The sequence below is a fragment of the Gavia stellata genome, chromosome 4 (genome assembly GCF_030936135.1).
Source record: "Gavia stellata isolate bGavSte3 chromosome 4, bGavSte3.hap2, whole genome shotgun sequence".
NCBI classification, from domain to species: domain Eukaryota; kingdom Metazoa; phylum Chordata; class Aves; order Gaviiformes; family Gaviidae; genus Gavia; species Gavia stellata.
Window position 1 is genome coordinate 60,357,025 of NC_082597.1, and position 18,762 is coordinate 60,375,786.

An 18,762-nucleotide genomic window follows, 5' to 3' on the forward strand; every position below is an offset into this window, starting at 1 on the left:
GCAAAGTGCCCTCTCTGATCATTGATGCTCCCAGAATGGAAATTTCCCTGAATTGTTCTAGGTCCAAAGCAGGGAACTGCAAGCTATATGGATGTGGCAAGGAGATGGGACTTTCCAATATGCCCCCCATGGAAAACTTTTAGATACGTTTTTAGGAATGCCCCTTACTCATTGCACAAATACAGCTTGGGGTGAGACGGAATGTTTATAGCAAGTGTCCTCATTACCTAATTAATTCTTTTTTGTTGTTGTTTTTTCCTTGGAATAAATATCCTATTAGTCTGCAGTGTGTTGACTGGTAATTCAAATCCAGCTGAGGTCTGTAATGACTCAGACTTTTATTTCCATGAATATGCAGTGTGGGATTTAACTCATTTCTTACCAAAAAGGTACCAGTGTAATAGACATGGTCTTCTTAGTTTTCACCTCTTTTATGACATTTTTTTGAGGGGGGTTTGTTTGAGACCAAAAGCAGGGTCCCATCTTTTCCAAATATGTTGTAGTGCAGTAATGAGAGTAGTGAGAAAAATCTCACTTTTCCATCACGGCATGGGTGGATGATGCACATTTGGCCTCAGTCCCCATTTGAATGACGAGGGTTGCTGGGATTGGAAAGGGGAGGAAGAATACCAGGCTCAGTACAACACCTTTGCATTGTTTCCTACAGTTGGTCCTACACACATGAGTATGTTGACCCCGGTGACCAGACAAAAAGCCTCCACATTTACACTGGCTTTTGCTGAGGAAGACAGTCATGTGGTCTATTCCATCTGATTTGGGGGTTGAGTCAGTCAAGGTTTAGTTGACATTTTTCAACTCATGCCTTGTAATTACGTTTCTGATGGCATGCAGGGGCCTCAAGATGTGACAGGCCTATTTTTAGGAATCTAAAATAAAAGAAAACAAACAAACTCAGCATATTGAAAAAAAAAAAAAAAAAGAAAGAAAAAGCAGGCTGGCAAGGCAGTGTGGGAGAAATTGACTCTGCCAGTAACTCGGCTGTAGCTATTCTGGGTCCAGTTGTGCCATGCTTTCCTCACAGGGAATACAGCTCGCTCAGACAACCTTCCCAGAGGAGTCAAGGAAACCACTTGTAAACACCTAAAACAGGTTTGCAGAATGCCTCCTTTCCCTACTGCCCCCCCCCCCCCCACATCACCCCCCAAACCAATGATTGTAACGCACTAAATAACCTAAGATATGAACTGGTATTTGGCACCACTGAAATTTTATCAGGTTGAAGCTCAGATAGAGATTGCACTGGGGCATTTGAGGGCAGAAAGCTTCACTGGCAGCAGAATCAGAAAATTTTGATTTTGTGATAGCTGGGAAATGAAAGATAGGGACAGACCACTTTGGTGCATGTTCCACTCTGATTGCAAAACAGGCATCTTGAAATAAGGTATCTGCTCAACAAAGATTACTGGAAACTTTTTGGACCTAGAAAACAGTTGAGATAGATGAAGAAATGAAATTAAATACCCCTGGGAAATGTGCTTTTCACTCTCCCTTTTTATTTTTTTCCAAAAACGGTTCCATTTCATAGAAGTGTTTATGATTTTGTGGAGGGGTATGGAAGTGAGACTGTTTTTCCTTGGCAAATTGCAACAATGTTTTTTCTCAGCAACTCTAATTACAATCAGCTGAGTTTGGGCTTGAGTTTACTCAAACATGCAGCCCCATTTTTTAATGACATTTGCCAGGTTTCCAGTACTGCAATACACAAATTTCTTCAAAGGTTAAATTTTGCATTAAACAGAGGCAGTTTCTGCAAGAAAAACAAAGTATTCAGGGGGATCTCAAACACAGAGAAACATCTAAGAAACCTAAGTTTTAAGATGATGCCAGAATTATTGAGAAATAATGCTACAAGCACCCTAAACACAATGCTTCAACCACTAATAATAATTTTTGTGTTAGAAAAGTTGCAATACAAAATACAGCGGGAGCAATGCTCAGAGTAGTATCATATTACATGCAGTAATGTCCATAATTGTAAGGCAACTTTTGCATCTGTAAGACTGCAGGAAATACGAAGTCTTGAAGACAGTCATCTACAGAGTCCAAGAGACTTCCAGCCAAACTGTTACTGACTGTCAAGGGATATAGGCTCCCTGATGACCTAGACACTTTAAAAATACATGAAAGGCCTTGAGATCCTCTGAATGGATCTTTTTATTTCTCTGTAAAGACTCCCTGCAAGTAACTCTGATATCCAACCAGCCAGGCAAGGCATCTCACTTAAAACCCAGCCTGTGCCACATTGCCTTGCCCCATGTCTTGTTTTGTTGCTGGATGCAATCTCACTAAAACCAGTGGAACAACAAAAAGTAAGAACTGACACCAAAATGTGGAAGGGGCAGTTATATCTAGCTGAGCTGCTGACAGTAACATTCCTACCCATCTAAAATGGGTACGAGCTCTGCTGTCAGGTATCTAAGAGGCTGCTGCACCATGTAACATGGGTGTCTCTTTGCCAATATCCTGTCCCTAACAATTGCCAAAAAAAAAGAAAAAAAGGAGGGAATTGTCCCATGAGGGTCAATACCAAAGTCAGATCTTTTTGTAGGCTTGGCCCATTGAGGAGGTTCCCAGATGGCTGAGTCTGTCATCTGTCCATCTGAAATGCTTGTTATATCAGCAAAAGCCAAGAGCTATGTGCTTCAAAAAGGAAGCCCAAGGAACAAGTCAGGACGCTGTCTGTCAGCTGCACAGTTGTGCCAGTTATTTTGTTTGAGTTGTTTTCCTAGGATAAACGTATGTCACCTCAATGTCATGGCGTCCGTGTTTCACCAGGGCTGTGTACACATGCAGTGAGGGACATGTGCTGCTCTCAGCCAGGGTGTTTTTCCTCCTCTCTTGTCTCTGTCTCATTCTGTTTAACTTTTAAGCCCTGTTTTCTCACTTTGCTTTTCAAAACAGGGCTTTATTTTTCTTCTCTAGGATGTGCAGGACTAGTGCAAGTAGTTAAGAGAAGCAAGCTGTCCTCCTTCCCAAACATCAACGCTCTCCTTGCCAATGATAATTATTCTACACAGGGAGTTTTCCTCTTATCTGCTGATGCATGTGAGGGGGTGGTGGTGTTAGTGATGGGATATGCCGCCTCTTGATGTTTTCTGGGTTTGCTTAAATGCCACATTTTGACCTACAAGATTAGCAAAAGGATTCTTTGCATTTGTCTGCAAATCTTCTGGCAGCTGCCCCTTCAGCATGTGGCCTGGGTCTGGCACACACCTTGCAGCCTAAATTTTTTAAACACTGGCTGCATTTTTTTTATACCCATACCACCCTTTAACTCCCAAAGGGATACTTCTTCTCCACCACCGATTGAAGTTTCAACTTCTTATACAGAAATGCTTTTGCTTAGACTAGCCCAGTAACCAGGACAGGAGCCCTAACGTAGCTACTCAGGAGAAAACATTCTCAGTAGCTCTCTCTTTATCTGCAGTGTAACCTTGGGGCTGCGAGTTGGTACCTTTACCGGCTTCAGCCGTTGCTCAGAAGTGCTCAGAACATGTAAGATTAGGCAGCTGATGCTGCTGGAAAGAAAGAGGGCTTTCTTTCCCTTCCCTTGTTCCCTAGATGCCTGTCTCCTTCCCTTAAGCTGTGTGTTACCTCCCTGTGTGTTACCACCTGTCACACAGGTGACACAAAGACCTCCTTCAAGATGAATGCATCCCTATCTTTGATGGGAGAACTTGAAGGAACTGTTGTAAAGGACTTACAGTGAGACTTGGCCCAGGCTGGAGGTCTTTACTAATTTAACTTGATTTTACCAAATTCTGAGGGGGCTTGGAAACTAGATTCAGTTTCTAAATCACTTTGCAAATAGGACATCAATGGGGAATTCAGTCACATCTACCAGCTCCGCAGGAAACAAGATTCTTATCTGTGGAGTAATCCCCAATCGTTTTATTCTCTTAGTATCCATGAAAATAATCAAACTACCTTATTCGGCTTTACTCCCCCTTCTGCAAGGCTGCCAGTCTAACCACTTCGCCAACAGCACTGCCATTTGAGCATTGTCTGTGGTAACGGGGCTGTACCTCTTCAGAGAGAAAGCAGAATGGCTAGAGGCGTGATCGTAAAGATTCTAAGTTGCTCCTGAGATCCAGAAGGCTTCTGGAATATGTATATCATTTCTTATTCTCTTTGGTATACCAACCCTGCTTCAGCAACATTTTCTGTCACGGTTGTTAAGTTTCTCTCTTATAGTTTTAGGGTCTTTTTCCAGCTGATCAAGATTGAACAGGGAGGCTGCAGACAATGTACAGAATAATCTGCTTGCTTCACAGATGGCCGAAGCAGAGCAGGAATTTGAACAGAAATCAAAACTCAGTCCTACCACGAGGAGCTTTGTGTCTGGCTGGGCACAACCCTGAATGATAAGCAGTTTATAATAGTGATGACAGTGGTGATAATGGTGAAGTTCATGCTGATAGGCTGGGACAATGGCAAATGTTCGCTCTTGTACATGAAATACCAGCACTGTTGCTTTCCCCATTGATGTTACATACTGCTTTCTCTTGGTACCATCCTCACAGGCTGGTGCTTCCCTCAGACCTCACTGGTAGATGGGACAGGGGTACCAAATGGTGTCCCCTTTCTCCTGCCATGCATGGGGGGCTGTTGGGAGACCCTTGGTTTGTAATAGATGTCAGTTATGATTGCTGGTGGGCTCATGCTTCCTTAGTCTAACACTCAAACCAGGTAGCATGGGCAATTCCCTCTAGTCATCTCTGTCCCTTAGCAATTCTCCTTCCCTTCACATGATGGGTAAACATGCCCTGCTTTGATTTGGTGGTGGGGCAGAGATCCAAGGGAGCTCTTTGATTTATTTTGTCTCTGCTCAGGAGGGGTGGCACTGATTTCCTGCCTGGTCACTCCTCTGAGCACTTTCCTCTGCCTAGAAGAACCCCCCCACCCTCTCCCCAGCCACATTTGGAAAGCAAAGCTTGTTCATAGCAGATCTGTAACTAAACCCAAACTGATCCCTTCTGGCTGTTGAAACCCTTCTCTGCTCTCTTAGTCCAAAGTTTGTGTACACAGGCTGGCTTGGCCCTGGGTAAATACAGCAACTTCGTATTTTCTTGCTGCTCTCAGGTCAAGAACGCAAGGTGGGAAAGGCATGCTAACATGTTTCTCTCACCTCCTTCACCAGTATGAGAACATTTTGCAAGCACTTCACCTGTTACGCAGTGAGCCACTGACATCCACCGTGTCTCTTTTTCTGTTTCCCCCCTCACTCCAAGTTCTCTCAGCTCATTAAAATCTTCAACTCTTTGGGTCCTGAGAAGTTCCCCCTCGTGGAGCAAACGTTCTTCCCAAGCCATAAGCAGATGGTGAGTACCTTTGCTTTCTTCTGATTATGGGGTAGATGGGGAAGAAGCAATGAATGTGAGTTGGGCACAAGAGATGGTGGTGGGAATGCTGGGAAGAGTCTCAGTTTTACTTCCAGAGAATTACTAGCTAAAAGCAATATGCAAAAAGCAGTGCTTGGGAGTCTCTTTCCCTTCTTGCCCAGCCCTCCCCCAGGTCAGGTATAGACCCTGAAAAGGTGAAAAATTAGAACAGGCTTAACACCAAAATAAAAATCCATTGTAAAAACTAATCAACCAAAGCTCACCCCTTAGAGTAAGGATTCACTTTATTCAGATAAAGTGGATTTTTTCCCCTGCTGGAATTGTTGAAAATACATGGACAATCTGGAAAATGGACCATAAGAGATGTTTGTTTCACAGTGTCAGTTTTCTTGGTCTGTCACGTGGTTGCCATCCATGAAACGTTTATCAGCCTGACTAGGTACTCAAAGCAAACTGGAGTTCTTGAAAAAGAGGTTGCGTCAGCTTGTGATGTTTCCTTTGCACAGTGGCTCTGGGGTCTAGTCTTCCTATCAATAACTAAACACTCAGTGCCCTGTGTGGCTACTGGACACTGTACCAAACTCTTAGGGTACCTTCCAAAGATATCTGCATAGGTGCCTTTAGTCCTGGAGAACATGGCAAAGTGAGTGGCTTTGTTTAAAACTGTTCATGTCTCTTGTTTTCCCTGGGTTTAAAGGGTGGCTAGTTCTTCATGAATTTTTGCTCCCAACTTACATCCATGAATTAGTGGCTCTTCTTACCTGGCTGAGGCTTTGATGAGACCCTGTGTGAACCATGATCCCCCGAGTGAGCCACTGGCTGGCTGAGCTTTTTTCCCACACTTGATTGTGAACTCGAGCAGCATTGGCAGCCTGAAGATTAGGGTTGTTGAGATGTGAAACCAGGCCTCAAAAGCATTCAAACCCCTCTTTTCTCACACACTTGTTGCAACACTGTGGGCCAACCACAATGCATAATATGGTGTAGGTACCCAATGGTGGATACAGGCACCTAGTGGGAGCTTCAAAATTCAAAAGGAAGCCTTATTTAGTTTCCTGTGAAAAATCCCACCAGTGCTTGCTAGGTACCTGAATACCTTGAAATGCCAATCCTTCATCTTTCTGTTCCAATACTCTGTTCTCTACCCGTGCTGTGTGGACAACAGCCCTTCCATACTTCACAGGCACATCATGGAGGTAAGTACAGTCATAAGTGCTGTGAAGCACTCAAGTAATGCAGTGGTAAGAGCTGTATTACCATTTAAGACATAAATGGATGGCCCTTAAACACTATGTGACAGTTTGTTGCAGACTTTTAAGACAAATTAGTTGATAGATCCTGTTGCATTTAATTCCCGCTGATTTATAAAGAGGGGCTTGTGACATATGTAACGCTTCAGGACAGTTGTGACTTTGTGTGACCATCGCTTCAGGAATGGTATTTTTGGAAGACTTGATCAAGGTTTTCATTGCAAATATGTTAGATAGCACTTCTAGCATTATTTTTGTGTCTGGAAATCTGATTCTTGATTCCTCAGCATGTAAATGCATTTGTTACCACCACAGTAGTTTGGTTTAGCAGGGCACTGATCTTAATTTCACATATTTGTCACCTACTTGGAGATGCTATTGCTTACTTGTAGATGTTATTGCTTACTTCCAAAAGAATACAGGAACCTTTTTAAACTGCAGATTATCTCATGTGAACACAAACACTGTTGCTGATATGCAAGCTTGAGTAATCTGGTTTAAATCAGTCACTTTACAAACATTTACACGAGCAATAATCCCTTGGGCAAATTCAGGCCAGCCCTTTCCAGATGGGGGGTCTGCCTCACAGAATGAATCTATGTAACTTCTCAAGATCTTTTCTAGATGCATCCTCACAGTATCATGGGCTGTGAGAGGCTGAGAGGGCAAGTGCTTAGGCCAAGCAAGATCCAGTGCAGTCATCACTCCACCAAATAGCTGTGAAACTTGCTTGCCCACTGTGCATCAGCTTCTCCATGTGTCAGACAGGAATATAATGATTCCCCTTCCCCACTCTTTTCTTCCCTTTCCTGGAGGCATTTTCAAGCTGTGCCAGTTAGCACTTGTAAAATATACTGTGGTCCTTTGATGACTGAGCCCCTGGAAGTGTTTATAACTAGTGTTATGGTTTTACCTCTTTGCAATGTGATATACTTTAAGCAATGAAGTTCTCACATAAGAGATCCTCATCCTCCTATGTCCAAAACTTTCCAAACCTTACTTTCTAAACCTTTGGATTAAACATAGAACAGACTTAAAAATCTGTTCCATTCTTTCATCTGTGTAGAGAATAGAGATTTTCCTAATGTAAAAGTGAGATAAAGGACATTTCTAACAGTAGGGCCATTTTTGTGAGCATTTTAACTTAGTTGAGAACTCTTTCTCTGAAGCTTCCTACTCATGACAACATGGCATTTTTAACCAGCCTTAAACAGTAAGCATAAAGAGAAGACACAAGGCTCAGACATTTTACAGCAGAAAAGATCCAAAAGACAAATCTCTTTCCTTTGCCACGGGCATGCACCTTTCTACCTGCCCCCCAGTGATTAGTTTACTGGAAATAATAGCAATCTGGCAACTGTTCTTCTAAGGCCCTACTGGTGCTATATGACAGCCATAATGACTGCCTTGCTCTGTAGTGACCCCCTATGGCTAGTTAACAAGTGGGATACATTAACTTCAAAAGGGATTTCTTTTAGAGAGATCAACCTCTTAAAAAGAGGGAGGGACTGCTGGAGGGATCTTTGCCAAAGAACAAGAATTGCCAGAGGTGGAATATCTGCTTTGGGCCCAATAAAACAGTATCAAGAAAGGGAAGGAAATTAATAAATCCACTTGCAAATCCATTTGTATACATTTGAAGTGGACAGAAACTACTATAACTGAAGCAGAGACAGAATGTCTGTGATAGAAATAAAACCACTTTACTGTTTAGAATAAAAGGACACTATAAAAAGTGAACATTATGCAACATTACCTTAAAAGACAATATACATTCACGGAATATAAAATTTATAAATAACATGGAGGAAAACTGTAAACAGTGCTAGAAAATTTAGCAACAAATACATTCCTTCTGGACAAGATTTTTCACACGGGTTTGGTTCCCTCCCCAAGTTTCCATGACTATCAGGAACAGCAGAGTGGCTCTATGAAGGAAGGACAGTGTCAGAGAGAATGAAAAGCCAGTACAGGCAAAGCAGCAGCAAATGTTTAGTGGATTTTTAAGATTTTTCTCAAGACTGGTAGCCCCAAAAGACACTTATTCTAAAAAAGACAAAAAATTTTTGCAGTTCCCTAAATTTTTTTCTGCCTTTCTAAGCTATAAAATACATTATAAGTGAGATACACTTTCAGAGACATCTGAAAGAATGGAAACTTGTTCCCACGGATGCCTTTGCTTCAAACAGCCTTTACTGTAAAAAACACAACAGAATGTTTTCCCATCACCCTGAGGTAGCATTTTGCTCCGGCCAAGTATGAATGGGATACAGTGATATATTTAGGTTTTAGAATAGTCCTACCTAAAGGGCCATGTAACTCTTCAAAACATGGGAAATTTAGACCTAAAATGGCAGGTTTGTCCCATATAGGGCAGGGAGAAGCCTCCCACAAGAGGACTTCATTCAAGGTACTCTATGCACAGATCTCCTCCTGCCCTCTACTCCCTCCATTTTGGAAAAGGAAAATCGAATCCGATCTTTCCCAAACCTTCAATATATTTTTATATTTTTTTTTTAATTCTAAAGGGGACAACACTTTCAAGCAAATAAGGAAAAGTATTTATAAATAAGAAAGCGAACAGCAACAGTCTAGAAATGAGCTATGCATTTTAAAAAGTACTTTTAATAATGTTGATATATCTAAAGCATGACAGGGGGGGAAGCCCTCATCCTGTACATGTCCAAAGGTCATGCTCATATCAGCTGTGCCATTGACAGCTCCTCTGACCTTAGGTTATGGGGTGAAGTGAGGAGCATGTCAGAGGTGACAGGAAGATATTTCTGCTGCTGCAAGCCATTGTATGCTCCATAGCCTAACATTTTGGGGAGAACTACACACCTGCCTCTTCACATCTCCATGCCTGGTGTTCCCACATATTGCATGGCCTGTAATGAGGGAGAGAGTTTTGTCCATTGGCAGGCAGAAGTGACTTAGCAAGACAGAAGAAAGGAGAGCAGACAGAAAGGAAGAAGTCTTTGATTTAGAGCCTGTTCAATCCATTTAATGGCTCCCTCCCACTTAAAGGGAGCCTTCAGTCAGGTTCGTAATGCAAGCACAAGCTAAACTTGGCCCAAGAAATACATGTCCCTGATAGCACGCACAGAAACAAAATTAAGAAGCCTCCCAAAAGAAATGTATTTTTACTGGATTCTTCCCCCTCCTTTCGGCTCCACATTTTTAAAAGCCTTTTAACAACTGTTTCTTTACACAGCAAGGGGAAAGATTTGCTACCAAACCCCCAACCCTGCCAGTCTAGCTGTCTGCACCTCAGAAATATTTTACCATCTGCAATATAAAATGGGAATACGCTTCATTTTCTGGTAATGCATCTGCTGTTTTGTTGTTTACAAAGCACATAGCTACATTATATCCTACTTAGGGACACAAGTCCTCATAGCATTAGAATGCAAATATTTTCACAATACTTCGAGTGCAATACTGTGATGTCTCAGCTAGCTAATGAATCAGTGACAGGTAAAATATGCAGAGCTGCAGCTTAATGAAAATTCAAATCAACACTTCACTGCATCAAGGGGCATTTTTATTTAGCCTTCCAAAGCCATGAAAAGCGGCTGCAGCTCAAAGGGACGTCAGCTTTGCAAAGTCACCCTGAGGATGAGGAGGGCCATCTCCAGCGATGCCAACTCTACAGAATGCAAACAGTGAGAGTGCCGAGGCCGGCTCCACTCTGTCCTCAGTGACCTTTAGAGATTTGTCAGCTGTGCACAGCTCGAACAGAGATTGCTCCACTGTGCCCAAAGCCCAACCCCATACTCTGCCAAAAGGGGCAACATTCTGACCCACCACCTGATCCTATGATGGGTGCTGTGAAGCACCCTACTCTCCCTCTCATCTCCAACCCATAATTTAGGAGTAGTCACAGGGAAGAGCACTTCTGAAAAGTGTTCCAAGCCTGAATCACAGGAAAATCCAACAGACTTTCAGTGTGTTTTGTGCTGCGTTGCCACTCGGAGCAGCTGAAAAAAAATACACAGCAGACCTAGGCACCTCTTACATCAACTCTTTGAAAATGCCCTTTAAAGCTCATGTTAAAAATGAAACTATGCACTTTTTGCTGCAACAATTCATCTAGTAAATGAGGCATTTCAGGGGATGTACATGTGGCAGAACTCTGGTAGCATGCAAGGAACATAAAAACACATCAGTGTCCACCTCAGACACCCTTTCTGTTCCATTTGGCAAAGAGGCCTCAAACAACTCCCCAGTAATTGAAGTCACTGACTGTAAAATGCTGTATTGCCCCGGACTGGAATCACTGCAACACTTTTTCCTGCTTGTGGCAGCTCTGCTTTCTAAGTGGAATGAACTGAAGATACATGGAAACTTAAGATAAATAATCATAATAATACAAAAATGTAGTTAAGCATAATCTTCTCCCTGCCCAAGCCCTCCCCATCCAAAACTCAGTCACCCATTTTGTCAGCACCCCTTCTTCACCATCATTAAAACTTAAAATACTTTTATTTGATAAGAAAAATTATATTATAGTTTTCTTAATAAAAAACAAAATAGAACGAAAAAACTTCTCCAGTCGACAGCAAAGCACAAGACAGTAAGGCTCCTCCTCCCACATCACTGCAGGATATGGTATGAACACATGCACAGAGCTATGCTTAACAGTGCCTAGAGGGAAACACAGCACTTGACACAGAAGGAATCCTCTGGGCAGCTGAAATTTTATGATCCCAGCCAGAACTTATTAGGAGACCACTTTTCCTTGCCTAGCCCTCCCACAAACTTCCTTTCACTATATAAACAAATGCAGCTAGTGTAGCTGCAGGGGAGGAACCGTGGTGCAAGGAGGTACAGAGGAAACAATGACTGTAGCCACTACTGCAGATACACTGGAGCTTCAATATCTTAAAAACAACTCACTGACTTGGAATGTCAATATTTCTGTCTTTAAAACACAATCAAACCATTCTTCTGTTTATAACACCAAAAAAATTCCACGTCCTGTCAAAAATAGCTTATGTCATTATGTGTATATACATCTTAGTTCAGCAAAACACTATTTTGGCAATAGATTTTTTTTTTTTAATAGTAAGAGCTTTAGCAGGTCTCCCCTTTCCCTCTTCCATGTGATTGATTTACAGTTGGTATTTTTGCATCTGTTTGGTTTAAGGTGTTCACAAGCTGGTTTTGCTGGTGAAGCTAAACTGCAAAAATTTCAGGGGCCAATGCTGCTCAGAACAGGATGGCACAGCACTTCATCTGCTGTAGGCCAGTTTACCTCCCTGAACATAGGGGATGGGGCTTTTGTTTTTTTTAACAACAAAAAAATGCAAAATACTCTGTTTTGTTCTGGGGAAAGCCAGAACTTCGAATGTGCTGTTGCATTCACGCTGTGACTGAATTAGCTAGGATAGTCAGTCAACAATGCTTGTACCAGATGATGTGGTCAGACACACCAGGTGAATTCTCCCACTGCTAGAGTAAATCACATTGCCAATCTCTCCCATACAGGAGGATTTCTTTTGGACGTCATTTTTTCCAGAGTTTAGGCTGGGTTTCTTTTCAGTTTGTTTCATTTGCCAATCTGATTAATGAAACCTGTTTTCCTTCAAATATACTTTTCTATGTATTTTCAGCACTTAGTGCATGAGGAGGGGTGACAGGAAGCCAGCGCATAGAATACAGTGCCTAATTGGCATAGTTTTTAGATTTTTGTTTTCCTAAAAAAATAGAGATTGTATTGCTACAGCTAATGATACCTTTAAGAGAGCAAGAGCTCCATCTTTTTTCTTTTTTTTTTCTTTTGTTTTTCCTCCCATTTTTCCCTCTGGTGTGCAAAAGTAAGCTCCCAAGTGTCATCTGATCAAAATGAGTGGTATCAAAAAATGGAAAAGGTGATTACAAATTCAGTAAGGTAGCACAGACTTTTTTCTTTTCTTTCCTCTTTTTTTTTCCTTTTCTTTTTTAAGTGTTCGAAGTGCTAAAATTTGCATGAAAACAGGCACTAATTTCATTGTCATCATCATGATCTGGTAAGAGTTAGTGTCCAAAGGAAGATCAGCCACAAGTAAGGGAGAGGGGAGATAAGGAAAGGATAGCTTGCTCAGGGATCTGTGGCGTTGATTATCGTTTTGTCTGGAGGCGCCCATCCTCTATACCAGCTGCAGTAACCTTCCACTCTCTGGATGCAGGCATAGTGCTTCGCTTGGTATCCTGAGTGGCCAAAGTTGGAGAGCATGTCTGTCCAAATACACTCATTCTTGGAGGTGGCAAAGCAGGGCAAATAGTAGCAGGGCCTAATCTGCAATTGTAAAGAGCAATCAGGTAAGGCTACATGGAAAAACAATATTATATAAAATGTCTTTTCACCAGAAACAAGGGATTCAAAATCCCACTCCCTCAAACCTTGCTTACTAACCCAAAATTCAGTCTCAGTTCAGTAAGCATATAAGCATGTGCTTAGCTTCACATACACAGGTAATTCCAGAGTCTAAAGGGCTTTTCAGGTGCAGAAAAGTTGAGCTTGCATCTATGTTTTTGCAGGCCTGGGGCCGTGAGCAAAAATCTTAGTGCCAGTGCCAGGCTGTGAGGTTTTAAGCACTCAAAATGTTTACACAGGAAAAAGCTGGACATATCTTCCTAAGCCTCTGGTACCTGATTTCATTCACCTGCACACGATTCTGTGTGGATTCTGAAAGCCTTCCCCAACCCCAGTTAACTCCAACAGGGCATTAAAAAGGCATAGACTCTGCATTTTTATTTGATTATCTCTTCTCTGGTCTCAACACTAAAGCTGAGCTTTACCTTTTCCCCTGTAAAAACTGTTGTCCTTCATTTCTCTTCCTGGCTGTTCACCAGCATCATTGGTATTACCAGCCAAGGAAAACAGAATTCTAGTGTTTGAATGTCTTAATGCCACCTAATTAGAGACACACATACCTTGCATCCACAGCCCAGATGATAACGATGATTCAGTCCTTTACGCTGGGACAGAGTCAGCCGGTCCCATTTCTCATACCAATTGCAAAGGCCAGTGTAAACCTTCCCTTCATACACACGGCCTTGAAAACAGAGACATGGTCACAAGTTAGCACTTCTCAGCTCAAGCACTTTTCTTGTTTCCTGAGATTGCTAATGCTCTCAATATGTTTGGCTTCAGTCACTGCTCAGCAACTGCTTTCTTTTTATTAACTGGTTCAGGCATCTCTGGCCAGCAAGATTACAGCACTTCTGCAAATTAGGAGTGTTGTGCTAGCTGTAAGCACCAGCAACAACATATAGGTGAGTAATGCTGTCAAGCTCCTCTCAGTAACAGAGCAAAACTAAGTGAATTGGCACCTTCACTAGAAACAAGACTTGGCAACTGCCACATCTCTATCTCCTTGCATCCCCCCATCTCAGCAGCCTGCATTTCTCCAGCTCATTCCAAAAGGGATCTTCCATTTCTGACACAGCTGAGTAGCAACCAGTTCCCTGTGACAGACATGCCAGCTCAGGTATGAATTGACAGCTGTGGACTGTTATACAGCATATTTGTCACAACATGTCTGGGTATAAGAGATACTTCTGGAAAGAGAGGGAAATCTAGAGAGTGAAATTACTCTCAGTATTAAAGAATACTGAACATCAAAATACTGTTGACCATCTTAACACGTGGGAACCTGCATATAGAGCTGTCTACATAGCTGCCCATGTCCTTAGCAGGTATATGTATAGAACAGAAGAGGTTTTGATTATGAAGAAGTGCACTGTCCTTTACCTGTAATCAGATACTGGTACTTGTTGACCTCCAGCTTGACTCCACAAAGACTCTCAGAGGCTTCTGTGTAGATGTACTGAACATGTGGCATTATCTGGAAGCCCCTATACATCTAGAGAAACAAATAAAAATGCTTTAAGTCATCTTAAGATGACGACTTTTCACTTAGATTCTTTACAATTTATGTTCCTAGACTGCGGTGGCAAGCAGTGAACTTTTAGTCTTTAGAAGGGTGAAGGACTAATGGCACTAGCTGGACTCTGATGCAAGTCTCCCCAGATCTGCTGGTGGAGAATACTCACCTATTAACAAGCCATTGCAATTCAGCAGAGGGACCACTTTTCCCCACTCGCGTTAGTTGCGGTGGCACTGAGTGAGCAAAGCGCCAACATTGGAAGCTCTGCCAACATTCTGAAGAATATTTTTTCTTTATATAGCTCATAATTAGGGAGAAATTAAATTGTTTCAAGTTTGGAACCTTTCTCCTTCATGTGATTTAAACAATTTCTTTTAAACAATGACCCTATTTTCCAGTGTTGCTGCTGTAAGAGTTTCAAACCTTTGGTGCTTGATCTAAGTCATCAAGCCAGACACTTCCTTCTCAAATGCCTAGCATATGCAACTCCTGCTGACCTCAGCAAGGATTTAATGTTTCTCTAAATGAATGCAGAAATAGAATTCCACCCCATCTCCTAAAATTAGCCTGGTACTGATGGGCACCATAAAGAAATATCATATATACGTAATTCCTCTATGCTCCTTCTCCTTTTTCATAACCTTTCTTAAGTGGAAGCCAACATACAATTCAGTTTAATTGAAATATGAACCCACAGATATACTGGCAGTTGGATTCAGTCAGAAATTAGCATGTGTCCCTATCTGACTTGACCTTACCACTGCAATTTAGGGAAATGCCTGTTAGTAGCATAATGAAGTCTGTGCCTAGCAATGAAACAACCACTGCATGCATACATCGGACCCAATAAAGCATATCCTAATTTTGAAACATTGAGGATGATTTTCCTCCAAATTTCATCTGTAAAACTTGGTTATCTTTTCAAATTATTCAGTCTCTCTTTCTTCCCCACCAACCGTATGAATGGCCAATGTTTAAAAGTTAAAGGAAAACAATAGAAGTCAGAGAGAATCACAGTTTCAAAGCATTTCCCAGCCTATCCTTTTGTCTGTCAACTTTATTGATAGAGAGCACATTCACATTCACTTTAACTGTAAATATTAAAGTAAGGCAAAAAAGGAAAAAAAAGAATCCCAAACAATCCCAGAGATATAGATCCTTGCTGCTGTGACACCTGAGCAGTGGCATTCTCTTCCACGCTGTATTCTATTTCTTGAAGTCCCCTATTATCCCAGGGTATGTGTCCCCATTTGTTCATCTTTCACTATTCCCCCCATGCCTTTAAAAACAACAAACCTTTTTTTTTTTTTTTTCTATAGAATTCATCTGTGCTATTCTTTATGGTGTTAGGGGCCTGATTCATACCTCCATGAATTCAGTGAAAGGTTGTCTGTTGATTTAACAGATTTTATGCTAGGCCCAGATACTGCATATAAAAAACCAAAAAACTACTACTAATTCTGCTATGCTGAGAGGTCAAACTATCTTCTGAGCATGGAATGTCTGCCAGTTTGGTTTTTTCTTCTTATATTACCCCAATCAGCATAATCTTATAACAGTATCACAACTCAGTAACAGCACTGCTGTGTAAAGTAAAAGACATGCTAAAGGTTTTGCATTTTCCCGCCTTCCTTTTACACTCAGCAAATATGCAAGGAAAGCACTTTTTTAAATTAATCATACCGTATCAACAAAAGCTCACAGATCATGTTTGGAATACACCATTGTGTCCATAAGTGAGCAAAGTCTTTCAATGAATATGGAAGAACTGAACCTTGCCTAATCTCTACTTTATCCCTGCAATTTTCTTGGTATGGGATGATCTACTCAGATTTTCCAATTATGCTCAAGATAGCTGAGATCTAGGTTGTGGCACAAGCATCCTGTCTGTCCTTAGATGAGTTATTTAGCCCTCAGTACACTTTTGTTCCTTCTCTGTAGAACAGCTCTGCCTTGCTTCACAAGGCTACTGTGAGGAAAGGCACATAGAATAAAGATCATGTGTACAGACCCCATTCTAGTGGGCATCACACCAAGAAGCTATGATAACAGTATCTAAGCCGATAAGACTAGCGAAGGTAACAGCTGGGGCTGCCCAGTCTCTCCAGGCAGTGCATTATCTACACTGCAGACAGCTGTATGCTTTGCATGTGCAGTACAAGTGATCTGTCACCCAGAGTGCTAAGCTCCAAGTAGTGTTGGGCTAATTAAATATCTGTACTATAAAGTCTACATGTGCACAGGCACACTTTGAGCCCATTCTCCCCCTGGCAGAAAGGGCTACAAGCTAGACTAATCATTCCTCTGAGAAGGTGCTCAGGCCCTTCCTAAGGACCCTTACAGTCATCACTCCTCGCATCTTCTGTACCATCAAGCTCAACATGACTGCCTATGAACTAGGGTTTGGTTTTTGACTCCTGGACCTAATTTCCTGTTCACATTACCATCAGGGACAGCACTGTCAGGGCTGCTGAAGGAAGCATGCTCAGCCTCTCAAAAAGTACTTCATCTCACCCCTCAGTGACCCTCATCAACGCTAGCAACTGTCACGCTAATTGACCCAGTGTTGGGGGCAGACAGGGCCTGCCTCATCCTCTGATGACTAAAGAAAATTCACCATGACCTTGGTTCTCAGGGGAGGAAAAAGAAAATTTGGCAAGGGGCAATCTTCTATAGATGCCCTCTTCAAAACAAATACAACAATACCTTAAGCATTATTTCCGGATATACAAAATATCCTGGAAGTGCTATTAGACCAGTCAGAAGAAAACCAACCATAAAGCTATCCTCTCGCCTAACTGCTACCCTCGGAGTCCTCCTGTCACCACAAATGTGTATTTTTGGAAGCATAATGAGAGGGAACAAAGTATTAGCAAGCGTCACATGGTGGTGCTTGCTAGTGCTGCTCTATTTCCAGCTGTGTCAGCATTTCCCTTAGCAGCCCCCATACTGCCTCAGAAATGCACATGCAAATCCTGCGGTGGTTCCTGCTGCATGTTTAACTTCACCCTGTAATACATTGTTCCTCCCTCTATCCCTCACATGTGAGGTCACACTAGATACCAAGGCTTGGAGTCATCTTGCCTAACCTTCAGCTACGTAAAATTTAGGCACTTCACACGAATTAGGCATCCTCTCTAGTTAAATGCCAAGGACAGGCATCTCCAGAAGAACTCAGCGCATCCTAAAATAGCTGTCTACAACTGGTGGGCTGAATTACACTTTGGTGGTTCTTGTCTCTCTCCATCAACAATCAAGAGAGCAGGAAAGACTCAACACCTCATTTTAGTCTGTCCAAAATTAAACTAAATTAATCCCACCCCACTTCTTTCCTCTTGGGACTATCAGGTTTCACCCCTTAGACTCATTTTACAGATTAGCAACAAACCAAGGAAAGCCTCCTTGCTGCTGGCAGCCTATGCAGAGTGCTGCTGTGGTCAGCCAGGACCGTTTGTGTACATGGAGTAGAATATGTCTTATCTCCTTGTTTCCTTTGCAGTTTCCTGAAATAGGTTTGCACCATTCTCAAAATGCACTGCAGCATCACAGAACATGCAGGGGTTAGTTCAGTCCTGTGGAGATTTCTGACACGTGATCTTGAAATATTCTTAAATTATTTGAGAAAGCTATGGGGGAAGGCAGAGGGTGCTTGAAAAAGCACAAGGCCTTTTCAGACAACAAACCTGAATGCTAGAAAGCCTGGCACTGTTCTGTGCCTGTGGGCTGACCTTGTGCTCCAGTCCAGGCCCCAAGCTGGTTTAGTTGTGAAATTCAGCAGTGATTTCAGGACTGTTAGTGAGAGCAAAAATCAGCCACAGCAAACTCCAAGGAACCCATGAAAGAAATACAAAGTTTGTTTGTTGCCCTTTAAGTCTCTCAATGCTTTTCACACTGATAGACTAAATGGCCTGTTTATTTTCCATCTGCAGGTAGAGATGGGTTTATAGGTGGCCAAAAAACACTGACATGTTAGTTTTATCTTCAGAGTTGTTCCCATGCAGCTGTGCAGAGCCATAGGCCTACTTAGTTTTCTTTTCAGCAGTAGGACAGTCAGCTTTCATTGGGGCAAGCAAGGGACAGATTTGCTGCGTCACTCTGATCTCCCTCACTGCACGGAGCTGAATCCCTCTTTATACTGAAGTCTCTAAGCTCAGCAGAAAGACAGCAGGGTTTCAGAGAAAAGACTTCGTTTGTTTGTTTATCAAGAACTATGCCCTCCGGACATTCCAGTTCTACTGAGCACTTTGACTGCTTCAGGTTTCTTCCTGCCAAAGG

The 18,762-nt window shown here is 42.1% G+C and overlaps 2 protein-coding genes across 3 annotated transcripts in view; one reads left to right on the top strand and one right to left on the bottom strand.

The window, feature by feature from the left end:
* Positions 1 to 18,762, top strand: part of SYN3 (synapsin III) — a 179,818-nt gene that overhangs the window by 40,242 nt on the left and 120,814 nt on the right. For both annotated transcript variants that reach the window (XM_059816858.1, XM_059816860.1), the window contains one exon: positions 5,253 to 5,342. In XM_059816858.1, the coding sequence (XP_059672841.1) occupies positions 5,253 to 5,342 (90 nt within the window). The remainder of the gene's footprint in view (positions 1 to 5,252; positions 5,343 to 18,762) is intronic.
* The window catches only part of TIMP3 (TIMP metallopeptidase inhibitor 3), a 41,703-nt gene continuing 31,258 nt past the window's right edge, over positions 8,318 to 18,762 (bottom strand). Inside the window, exons 3-5 of the mRNA XM_059816981.1 lie at positions 14,352 to 14,463; positions 13,532 to 13,653; positions 8,318 to 12,893 (exon numbers count right to left, since the gene is read on the bottom strand). Of these exons, the coding sequence (XP_059672964.1) occupies positions 12,696 to 12,893; positions 13,532 to 13,653; positions 14,352 to 14,463 (432 nt within the window). The 3' untranslated portion in view covers positions 8,318 to 12,695. The remainder of the gene's footprint in view (positions 12,894 to 13,531; positions 13,654 to 14,351; positions 14,464 to 18,762) is intronic.